We start from the raw sequence: 12253 nt of genomic DNA, 5'->3' as shown, positions 1-12253 counted from the left end.
TTGCGGTTCACAGCTTTGCAACGGTGTTGGTAAAAGTGTTTTTGAACAGAAAAGTTTTGTTTTTCTCACTTTTTCTTCTTCTTGCTAAAGATTCCCATTCCACCCAGACAGCCCCGAAGCATTGTCTGCAGAGTAACAGGCTTTCTTGTATTCAAACATTATCTCTTCCTGCCAGCAGTTAGTCACAGAAAACTAGCTGACGATTGGTGAGAGATGCGTGTGTTTCACCACAGTCTTTTTCATATTGATGCATAACTAGAGTTAAAAATCAGTGAACTGTGGCAAATTTGAGAGATGAGTCACTGGATTTTAAGGAGTGGCTTTTTCTTTTTACGTTTCAACGTGCTCTGTCGCCCAACTGTTACACTTTTGGGGTTTTTTTGGGGGGGTTAGGTTTTTACTGGAATCTCCTGATTAACTTTGAGTTTACTCTCTGCCTTCAGCATTTTACATTCATAATGACAGGTTTTAAATTCCTGGGGCTCTGGCTGTTCTTAAATGTGTGTTTCACTCTTGTCAGCAAATAAATGTTTCAACCTTCGTGCAGACAGGAGGTGCAAGAAAAAAAAAAAAATCTGTCTGTCTTGTTTTGGCACATCTGCTGTGATTGTGAAATGAAGATAATGTGGTAATGGCCCTCTGCCCGTGGCTCTGTGTTTGTGTGCGTTTCTTCCCTAAGACCACCACCAGCCAGGCCATCTTTCGCCTGCAGTCAGGAGTGTGCCAGCTCTTCAGAGATACCCTCATCAGAAAGGGCTTTGTGGAGATCCAAACCCCTAAAATAATATCAGGTAAAACATGCTCACTGTCTCATCATTCTTCATCGTGGGAAAAAAATTAACATTAACATGATGATGTTTAAGTAGAGAAACCATTTTTTTTTTTCTGCCACCCACGGGTGTCCCATGAGTCACTCAGTGACAGTTGTAAGGACGACTTCCTCTACAGGCGCGTTTCGAGACTGCACATTCAATTCACGAAATTGAAGTTAACTTGACGCTCACAAACGGTTTCAGTGGTTTAAAACCAAAGCGTAGCCACAGTCATTAATCCTGGCCAGCGGGAATGCTGAGGCATCAGCACCTAGAGCCAGCACCTCGTCAGCTACTCACTAAGACTCTCTCCTGAAAGAGCTCATCTAACTTTACTGGAGGAGGGAATAAAAACTAACAAATTAAATTCAGGTAGAAATCCTCATACTAGTGTTCAGAGGACCTGAACTCTTGTCTCTTATTCTGTTATTTCCCAAACATGAGGTGAAGTGATAAGAGAGTACAGTAAAAATTGAGTGTGCCACTGCTCTTTATGCCTAGAAAATAATTTCACTGAGCTGGGTTATGCAGATAATGAATAAATGGTTGCATATAAATGAATGAAACAGGGATAGAGTTGTGATAATCCTTTTAAAATAATTTTATGTGAAGGGACGAAAGCTGTGTGTTCTAATGCGCGGCCTTCCACGTGTTGTCAGATTTGGAAAGAACAGCGGCGCTCTCACTTCCTCTTTAACGAGCCAATGAATGTAACTTTGGTTCAATTTAAAACTGCCGCTCTTTTCCTTTTGGCGGCACCTGTAAAGTAACATTGTGTGCTTTTTGCAAAACCGCATCTTCCTGCATGCCAACACCCTCAGCGCAGGCTGTGTACAGTCTGCAACGTGTGAACCCCCACCCAAGTCTGGATTGCAGAAGAAAATCAGATAATGCCCTATGACGTCTGTATGAAAAAAACCAAGGTGCAGATGTTATGTAATTCTGACAAGCAGGCTTAAAAAAAAAGCCTGCCAGAATGCAGAAAAAGTTTGTTGAATTTAGTTTTAACTCGAGCATCTCATGAAGAGATGATGTACAACATCATCGTCAGGAGGTCTTGGTCAACTAGATTATGGTCATTTTGTGAATAAAAGTTTTCCCATCGTTTCTAAAATGGTCCTTTGTCCTCCTCTTCCAGCGGCTAGCGAAGGTGGCGCAAACGTCTTCACGGTGTCTTACTTTAAAACCAGCGCCTACCTGGCCCAGTCCCCTCAGCTTTACAAGCAGATGTGCATCTGTGCTGACTTTGACAAGGTCTTCTGTGTGGGTCCAGGTAAGCCTTCCTCCCATCTGTCACATCAGATGCAGGCAAAGTACTTACAGAACAGCAAAATGAGCACCTAGAGCTTAATGAAAAATGTAGACCCTATTAATTGAGATAACACATTTTAAACGCCTTTAAATGTGTTCAGGATTTTTGTTCACGGTGAACAGAGCTCCCTCTGCTTTTATTGTGGCCAGACCTTGGTGTGTTAGTGACACAGACAGACCTGTAAAAAAATTTATGTGCTGAATTAAGTTAACCTCTTGAGCTAAGCAAACATTGCCCCTATCTGATTAGTTAAGCAAACAATTTTGAGCATTGTTTTCTTAGAGACATGATCCTTTGCAGAGCCATGCTTATTAAACTGCCACGTGTCTGATTTATAGTTTTTGTAAGATTCTCACCCAAGATAAAAATTGACTGACTGCCTGGGCTGAGGCTTTTTATCTTACTTCTGTGCACCTCCACCAGAGAAATCAAAGGGCTTGAGGTTATTACTGCTTCTCAGGCACCATTGTGCTATCCACCATTGCTTTAGTAACAACCACACTGATACAGCATGTAAGGGGAACTGGGATCAACTCTTAAGACATCCCAGCAGGCACAGTGTCATCTGAGTTTAATTTAGCCTCCACGTCTATGGTGCTGCTGTCTGAAAGAAGCAAAATGGTTCCACAAGGTAACAAGTGGATGCAAATGTTGTACAGATGTAAATGCTTTATGTTTATTTCCATGTTGTTGGCTTGTGTGTGGATCAGATGCAACAAGTTTATAAGCTTTAGACCAAAACTATGCCTGCATGTGTTGTAAAATGTAAGTTTTTTTCTTAACAAAATTGAGATCTTACTTCCACCAGCCACACAGGAGTGAACCTGATGATCTAGTCAGGACACTGCATGGACGACTGTTACACCATAAGATGCATTGAAGATTGTCCTTCTTCTCTCCAGCTTGTTTACCTTTTTGTCATGACACTGATGTTAAATCTGCATCCTCTCAGTTTTCAGAGCAGAGGACTCCAACACTCACCGTCACCTGACGGAGTTTGTCGGTCTGGATATTGAAATGGCCTTCAACTATCACTACCACGAAGTGATAGAGTCCATCACCAACACCATGGTGCAGATCTTCAAGGGCTTGAGAGACAAGTAAGATGTGATGAGGATATATTCTGAGAAGAGTCAAAGCTAATCGGCTCATTTTTGGGGGGTTTTTGTTGTTTGTTTTGGCCTTTCACATTCTCAGTACATTTCTTTGAGTATTGAAAATCAATCAAAATAACATGATACAGCCTCTGAAGAACTTTCTTTCATTATCTTTATGTTTACAAAGATGAAACATCCAAGTTAAGTTCAGTATCTATTAAAGATGTAGGCAGATTAGCAGAAGTTTCCAGAACAAAAATTAGGTGCTATAAAAATTCAGGTTAAAAATATTAATTTCATTTAGTTTCATGCTAGAGTTAAGAGTTTTTAGTGAACGAATCCCAAGTATCTCTTCTAATTGCCTTTTCTGTATGATAAAGTAAGACGTGCTGTGAAGGACAGGCAGCCCAAAACGATAACATAGTTTTTCCTGCAGCATCTCACTTCAAGTGTTTTGTGTTCTGGCAAAAGAAGTAGTCCTTTCTTCTGGCTTTGTTCAGTGAACAGCCAGAAAGAAATCACTAGTGTGGCTTTATTGCCTCCTAGTGGTCTAAATCGGTACTGCAGGCCTACGATACTTCAGAAGCAGATGAGTGAAATGAGAGTTGGGTCAAGATCTTTTCATGTGAGGAGTTGGAAGCCTTTCCCGTATACGGCAGAGATTTTCAGGCGTTGCTATGTCAGTGAGAAAATAAGAAGGGGATTTGCACTGGACTCACGAGTACAACTCAAACTCCAACTTCATGAATAAAGACATTTAACAAAAACTAGATCAAATATCCCCAAATATCCCATGGAAGCGAAGCTGACTCATGGCATTGTAAACAGTTAAATACCAGCTATCTAAAACAGACTTCACCTCAGATGTTGTTGGTTAGTTTCACCTTGTGACTGCTGTTCCTCTTTCTCAGGATAGCCTGACGGTTTTGTTCTCATGACTTTCCAGACAGTCCCTTTGACGTATTAAATTATTTAAAGCTTGTTGTTCAAACACACTCAAACTTTGTTTGTCACTAAATGTTCCTCAGTAAGCATTGGCCTTTTTATGTGGAAGCAAAAATAAGATTATGATAATGAGCAGATGAATTTATTTACTGAGATATTTTAAAAACTGTGAGAATTTAAATGCTACATGTGGGCTGTGGTGTTTATTATGTGAACAACTAACTTTGTTTAACATTTGTCTCTCTGTGGGTCATATAAAAGCCTTGAATTCTAGGCTGTAACACGTGTCTTTTTGTGTGTGTGTGTGTTTGTGTGTGTGCTCCTGCTCCAGCTTCCAGACAGAGATCCAGACAGTGAACAAGCAGTTCCCAAGCGAGCCCTTCAAATTCCTGGAGCCCACTCTGAGACTGGAGTACACCGAGGGGGTGGCCATGCTGCGAGAGGCCGGGGTAGAGATGGGTGACGAAGATGACCTCAGGTCAGAATATGTCACACGCCCTGCAGCTAACACGTCCTGTCAGACGGTTTGATTTGATAAAAACAGAAGTCCGTTATACCATGAGTTGAAGGAGAGGTTGTGCAACATCACTTCTGTGAAACACTTAAATAATTTTTGCGATTAAAATTATTCTCATACTGCTTGAAGTATATTCAGTTAATGAGAAAATTAAATAAGGTTGGAAGAAAGTTACTGATTATCATGTGAGTTTTATTTAGTAATCTTAAAGTATTTGCTTGTTTTTGTTTTGTAGTACCCCCAATGAAAAGCTGCTGGGTCGTCTTGTCAAAGAAAAGGTATGTTCAGACGTTTCCTTCAGTAAATGTGTTTTTACAGGTTGTTTAGTAAGAGGCAGACTGTGGGAAATGTCAGCAGACAGAAGCCTCATCAGAGTACTGAAAATCCCTGAGTGATCTGATTATATAGTCATAACACCACAGCGAATACTTCACCGAATGTTTCTCAGGGTTGAAATAAAAATATTAGTGTTACCCTTATTATCAAAGCTTATGACGAAGTCAGAGACACTGATTTAAAGCCTTTCAGATGAGAGAGGAGCTTCATCATGTTGTGGATCCTTGAGCTGCAGTTTTAGTGCTGAAGAAGTTTATATTGCCTGCACATTGTTGCATGATGCTCCTGTGTCGTCATCAGTCCACAGGGGTGCAGTTATTGACTGTTCACATCCATATTTGTGCTGTTTTTTTGTAGTATGATACCGACTTCTATGTGCTGGATAAATACCCACTGGCTGTTAGACCCTTTTACACGATGCCTGATCCAAACAACCCTGTAAGTCTTTTGCTTACTCAAACACACAAAGTCTCAGTCACAGAAAAATGATTCGCTACTGAATAAAAATGCTCAATACATAATGTTGAAATATGAATTTTCATAAATCAGATTTACAGCTACCTTCTTACATTTCTGTCATGGCTACAACTTTTCTTGTAACAGTCATGAAGTATTTTAAGACAATCGCGATGTCATGAGACGGCAAAGAGTCATGAATCGGCACAGAAGCGCTGCTATAATTAAATGCTGAGTATATAAGATCTGTTGATTTTCAATGTCTTTACATTTTTCAGGAGTCATTACAGTCTTTCACTGTCTATTTCTTAAACATTTATAATCCTCGTTTCAAGACAACCTGATTCTTGACTTTGTTTTTGTACAGAAATACTCCAATTCTTATGACATGTTCATGAGAGGGGAGGAGATCTTGTCCGGAGCTCAGAGGGTCCACGATGCTCAGCTGCTGACTGAGAGGGCTCTCCATCACCAGATTGGTAAGAGCCAGATAGCTCTAGCATTAATTAATTGAATGAATTTAGAATTATTTGTCTCCATCTATGGGTGATCAGTGGTAATTGCAACAACAGAACATCCTCTCTTATAAAACTCTAGATCTGGAGAAGATCAAGTCTTATATTGACTCCTTCCGCTATGGAGCTCCCCCACATGCTGGTGGCGGCATTGGTAAGGAAAAATCTCCTATATGTCTTTTAGCAAACCTGTTTGAGGTTGAATTTATTTAACTAAATGAATGATTCCTGTTGCTTTGCAAAAATAATAATAAGATACTTTAAGTAACCGAACTGTCATCTTTCACAGGCCTGGAGAGAGTCTGCATGCTCTACCTGGGTCTCCACAATGTGCGTCAAACCTCCATGTTCCCACGCGACCCCAAGCGCCTGACACCTTGAACTCCCTCTGTGTGGACAAACATGCAGATGCCAGTGATGGAAAATACTAATCCACAATCAAGAGAGGAGTTAGTGCCACCCTCCGACTCTAACGTACCACTAGATGTTAACCATTAAGAATGAAGCACTTCTAACAGTGGGGAGTACTTTATTGAGAGGTGTGTAGTTTTCTAACAATTGACAAGAGATACAATAAAAAGAGAAGAAATAAGTTATTCAAGAAGGCTACACACACTTAATTCACCTTCTGATCAGTGGGTCAGTGTTTGAGGTTTTAAACATGAGCAGATTGAAATACTTTCATCCAGATCCAGGTCCCTCCTACTACCAGCACAGAATGATTGCGGTGTTCACTAATGTGACTGTAGCTATACATGTTTTGTAAGTAACTGATATAATTAAACACTGATAATAACAACTATATGGCTTTGTTTTTGTATTTTGGGGAGGGGGGTCAGAGTAGGAGGGCTTTTTCTCACATCGCTGTGTAAATAAATTCATGACTCTCTTACATTGATTAACATGCACATAAATGGTAATTTACAACAATAATGCAAAGCCGAAGCATTTCACTTCATTTATACTTGGTTTTATAACGTCAACAGCCTTGTTTCAAAGTGCTCCAGTGTTACTGACATATAAATACAACTATATACAATCATTTAAATTCATTTCAACTCTGATAGTAATACTGCAACCTGATTTATACTCTTGTACATGTGTAACATTACTGTCAACAAACACACCGTAAGTCCAAACTCTAGATGGCAACATGTCCTCAAAGCTTTGGTTTATTCGGTTGCTGCGCCGCTGACTTGAAGGATGAAGAGGAAGATGTGGACGATATCAACGTAGAGAGAAAGCGCTCCGTAGACGTACTCCTCTGGGCTGATGGCCAACTCCCGATTCCCAATAAGAAGCTGTGTGTTGTACACTAAAAACTAAAATGGGGACAAGAGAAGAAATTACCTGCAGGTCTGTGACCTTGTGGGTGTCTTGGATGAGTTGGTCACATTGACTTAACTTGGCTGATCTACAGCTATGCATTTGATATTTTTCATGTCTGAGACCAGCTGAGTGAATCATTTCACTGGGTAACCATGTTAAATCTCCATCTGTACCTGCACCTGTGAGACTCTAAAGGTTGCCCCAGGAGACGTTCAGATAGTAGATAGTTTTTCATGGTAGTTCCAAAGTATGGAAACACTTCTGGGACATTTCACTTCGCTAGGAATCTTCTGAAACAAGAAAATTCTGACACAACAGCATAGACTGACTTGGATACTGGGACATGGTAGGGGGCTGGTCTGCTGTGATTGGTTGTCAAAGCTGATCCAACATCTAACGTTGTAATTGATCACTTATTTATTACTATATCAGTATTTTCTAATACTGCAAAGCTAAAAGTAACTCCTTTATGTTCCTAATTCAGCATAAGACTTATATGATATTTATATGTTGGCTATAATCAAGATTAACTATGCTTTTAAAAAACTATTACTGGGCATACTGTATAGAGTCATGAGAAAAAAAAGTAAAATAAGATTTTAGATGCAGCATCATCAAAATTTATCATCTTTACCAGGTTCTAAATTTGTTAAATATGTCAAATTATTCTCAAATGTAAGAGCCAGATGTGAGAAAAACTAGATGCATTCATGATTCACTAACTTGTCGAACCAATTTATCAGCAATTACTTCATTTTCTGTATAATGTTATCAGTCTGTCACCGTGGAAGAATTTTGACCCTCAGTTGCTTCAGTTCAATGAGGTTTGCAGACATTCTTTTTATGTCCTGCCACAGCATTTTTAGTAGATTGACGTCTGGACTTTGGATCATTTCAGCACTGGGATTATTTTCCTTTTCAAACTTTAGCTGTCAGACAGATATTCTCACATTTTAATATAAAATACTTTGTTATACAGAGGAGTTCATACTGCAAGGTGGCCAGGTCCTGTGACAGCAGAACAAACCCAAATCATTACCCCTCCATCACTGTGCTGGTGAGCTATTTGTATTGGTACACTATTTTTGTTGATATGTTCTTGGTACTGAGCATTATTGGTCTCATCTGCCCAAAGAACATTGTTCCAGAATTCTGAAGGTTTGTTTGGGTGTAAACCTTAACTATGATGCCATGTTCTTTTTAGAGAAAGGAGGCTTTCTCCTAGGAATTGTTTGAACAACTACTTATTCTACTTGTCCCTCGTTTATGCTACTCATACGAACTTTAAAGTTTGCCATGCTAACTGAGGCCTGTAAAATCTTGAGATGTAGCAGATGGGTTTGTTATTTCTCTGAGTATTTCATCTGATTTTGGGGTAAACGTGTTGGGACATCCACTTCTCCTGCAGCTCTCTTGAACATTTTTACTTATGAATAATGTTTCTCACAAGAGAAAGATGGAATCCCTTTTGTTTGGAAATGTTCTTTAATTCCATCCTAGGTTGATGGGAAGCAACAGTTGCTTCACTTCACAGATATTTTTTTTTACTGATGTCTTTCCTCCTTGACATTGTGTTAACACACAGCTGATCAACAAACTGCAAGGCTTGTAAAGAGGTGCTCTGCTCACACCTGCTGGCGTCCTATCAGACATTACAGATACTTATCTACTGATACATAAAACCTTAGAATTTAAAGTGCACATACTTTCTTTTGCATTATTTATAAAGATTAATCCTAAACCAAAGCACAGATCCAGGCCTGTGGCGAGTCTAAAAACAAGCTTAAACACCAGTTCACCACACATCTATCTAAATCTGTTGCTATAAGTTTCCTTGGGCATGCTTGTTGGGTGGTAAACAGTTTTAATTTGACTGATCCAACATGGCAACAAGACTGAAGATCCAAGGCTCCAGAAATAGCAAGTTGTCAGCATGTTATTTAGCTCTTTCAAATTACTCTGTAATTCAAGACTATTATCTCCTTTGTTGTTCAACAACGCCCTTGTAATACCAAGCTGAATTGCTCTCCATAAATTCATGTCTGAGTAGACTCACCAGAGTGTAAACAATGGCTCCGATTGCAGCGTAGAGCATATGCAGCCAGGGGACCTGTTGAGTGACATAAGAAAGGCCTCTGAATGTGAAATCGGTTGCACAGATGCGCCCTTCTGAGCTGCTCGTACCAAGAACAGACAGTAAATTAAAGGGTTTGATCAAAGAGTTCTCACGTATTTAAAGGAGAGCACAATGGCTGTAACAATCCCAATGATCATGAGCAAAACCGCAGCGATACAGAGAAATCCCCCACAGGAAGTGAAGTCCACCTGTGATGAGAAGTGAGCCATTAACTGGATGAAAGGGAAGTTAATATGCTTCCAGCTGCATGAAGGAGCAGGAAGAATGATTTGAAACAGGATCAGAGAAAGGATTAAAATTTACAGGAAAAATTAAAATAAAAAGTGGGTTTGATGTGTCATGTACTAGGCAAAAATGTAACTTGTGTATCTCAAGTTGCATCACGCAGAAAAGTTGGATTCACATCTTATCCCAAAAATGTTATAAATATTTAAAGGAACTCTGTGCCCCATTGTAATGCGAGACAAAGGAGTTCTTTTACACTGACAACAAAGACATCCTCTAACAAGCCACAGGCTACTGAGCTGCAGCGAAATGTTTCACATCTCCATCTACCTTCGTTTGGAAGCAGAAGATTGTCACAGCTATACACACTATTGCTGTTATTCCCATAGCCAGACACACAGCTTTTGTTTCGTAATAGCTGTAAAAGATACACACGGTGTGATTAAAACAGAAGAAAAACACAGATCTTAGTGCATCTGATCAGTATATTAGCATGTTTTTATAAAGTGCCTGAACTGAAGCCAAAAAACAAACCTTGAAATTGTTCCTGCCATGTAAGACAAGGCAAGAGTCTGCAAATGAAAGCATGACAACAATCAGTTTCTTAAAAACCTTCAAAAAGTATCTTAACCTTTTATTACTGACTGGCTGCCTTTTTTTTTTTTTTTTTACAAAGCCAATATTCGGCTTACATACTAACTTCATACTTGTGTTACTGTATGGGTCTACTGAACTCTCAGATGTCCCATAATCTAGTAAACAATACTTACAAATACCCCCAGCAGCACGAGATTCCATGGAAAACGCCTCCTAACCAAAATATGAAGAGGAAATATTTTTAAGACAAAAATAGAAGCAGTGCTGATTATGAATTTATTCAGAGCTGGGTCTTGCCTACCTTGGTTCTTTGCAGCAGATGAGAATGCAGTAAACCAAAAAATAAACCACACTATGGAAAGATAAATCATTATGAATGTCACTATGTAACAGCCATGAATAATGAAGAGCTGTAGTAACAGATGCAGATTTTCTCTTAATAGGACTTTCTATTAATTAAATGGACTAAAGGTTTAGCTGTTGATGCTAGAAAGTAACTCACAAAGATGCCCAGTAGATGCCAGGGTATTTGATGACAAACAGCTTCACTGGGTCACTGTGTAAGCACAGTTAATAATTGATCACCGAAGACTACACTGCTCCTTGTCCTTTGTCAAACATTTTAAGAAGCAAGAAGGATTGCTGTACTGATATGAACCAGAACACTTACACAAATGTAAAGACAGCAACAACTGAAAAGGTGACTAAAAGCTGAACCGTTAAAATCAAGTAGACCTGTCCATAAACACAAAAACAAAAGTTTTAGGTAAAGCAAGCAAAATGACAACACTGCCACTGGCGCTCTCAGCAACAGAACAACAGTTTCTGTTTTGTGTGGCATGAGAAAAGGGAAAAATCCTTACCTTTCTGATGAAAGCATGCCGAATAGATGTGCTTTCCCACTGGGTGCTGAAATAATCTTCCATGTCTCCTGCGGAATTAGGAAGAGCAAAGTGGTAATTTCTCCCTGGAAGCTAATCTAAATATGTTTGAAGGGTGACTGGTCAAAGTGTGTGCTAAGTCTTCAGAACCTAGGTTGGAAGCAGGCAGTCCAGCAGACAGAGTGGGTATGGGCATCCCAGATGGAGAGAAGCCAGGGCCTGGATACATGCTGGCCTGAGGGTAGACGCCCCCCTGGCCCCAGTAGCCATGCGAGCCAAGGCTCATGCTGGGGCTGGGGCTGTAAGATGGAGGTGGGGGAAGAGGGGCACCATGTTGTGACTGGTAGGGGTAGTTACCAGACTTGGGATGATGCAACGCGTCCTCATAGGATGGAGGACTATCAGTTTTAGAAGTCATTTCTTTTGGACCACCTTGAAGAGAAGCAAAGTGGTAAAATTCTATATCAGAACTGTACCTTTGTACTGGAGGCTGGATGACACGATAAGACAAAATATCAACTACTCTTCTTCTAATTTTAGTGTACTTTTTTATTTACACAACTTCAAATTATCCATCCATTCATCCATCCATCCACCCATCCATCCATTTTCTATGTCACTTATTTCAACTTAGTGTCATGGGGACGGTGGAGCCTATCCCAGCGATTAGCAGGCGAGAGGCAGGGTAGACCCTGGACAGGTCGCAGGGCCAAACCAGAGAGCCACACAACCATTCATGCTCACATTCACTCTTTCAAAGCAATATTTTATTGTAATAGTTAGAGAACTACAACACAACAAAAATGCTTAAACATAGAGTTTTGCTCAAACAAAACTCTATTAATAATTTAGTCTGGAAAGTCTTGTTTGCGTATTTCTGTTATTGTAAATGTAATAAATAAAGAAAGTGGCTAAAATAAGAACAATAACTCAAACTGCCATTGCAATCTAATCTCCATAAGTTCATTAAACATAAACAGCAAACAAAACTTACTTACCTTGTGGCTCTATCTAGCCTAAAACAGGAGCACTGTGTACTCCAGTGCTGTCTCCTCACAAGTCTGCAGACTCACACCACAGGTAGATGTCATCTT

General features: G+C 39.8%; 2 protein-coding genes across 2 annotated transcripts in view; one reads left to right on the top strand and one right to left on the bottom strand.

Moving 5' to 3' along the window:
• Nucleotides 1-6789, top strand: part of dars1 (aspartyl-tRNA synthetase 1) — a 26194-nt gene extending 19405 nt beyond the window's left edge. Inside the window, exons 10-18 of the mRNA XM_042001537.1 lie at nt 680-791; nt 1951-2085; nt 3077-3224; nt 4498-4644; nt 4919-4961; nt 5377-5457; nt 5843-5954; nt 6073-6144; nt 6280-6789. Of these exons, the coding sequence (XP_041857471.1) occupies nt 680-791; nt 1951-2085; nt 3077-3224; nt 4498-4644; nt 4919-4961; nt 5377-5457; nt 5843-5954; nt 6073-6144; nt 6280-6371 (942 nt within the window). The 3' untranslated portion in view covers nt 6372-6789. The remainder of the gene's footprint in view (nt 1-679; nt 792-1950; nt 2086-3076; nt 3225-4497; nt 4645-4918; nt 4962-5376; nt 5458-5842; nt 5955-6072; nt 6145-6279) is intronic.
• On the bottom strand, nt 6506-12253 carry LOC121650176 (protein lifeguard 3-like). Its single transcript, XM_042001538.1, has 12 exons — nt 12158-12253; nt 11310-11591; nt 11142-11209; nt 10949-11013; nt 10781-10834; nt 10580-10630; nt 10452-10491; nt 10216-10253; nt 10012-10099; nt 9549-9644; nt 9376-9429; nt 6506-7312 (listed from the first exon to the last, which is right to left on the bottom strand). The coding sequence occupies exons 2-12, from the start codon at nt 11575-11577 to the stop codon at nt 7163-7165; spliced, it is 972 nt and encodes a 323-aa protein (XP_041857472.1). The 5' UTR covers nt 11578-11591; nt 12158-12253; the 3' UTR covers nt 6506-7162.

This window comes from Melanotaenia boesemani, chromosome 12, assembly GCF_017639745.1.
Source record: "Melanotaenia boesemani isolate fMelBoe1 chromosome 12, fMelBoe1.pri, whole genome shotgun sequence".
Taxonomy (NCBI): domain Eukaryota; kingdom Metazoa; phylum Chordata; class Actinopteri; order Atheriniformes; family Melanotaeniidae; genus Melanotaenia; species Melanotaenia boesemani.
This window is presented reverse-complemented; position numbering and strand designations above follow the sequence as displayed.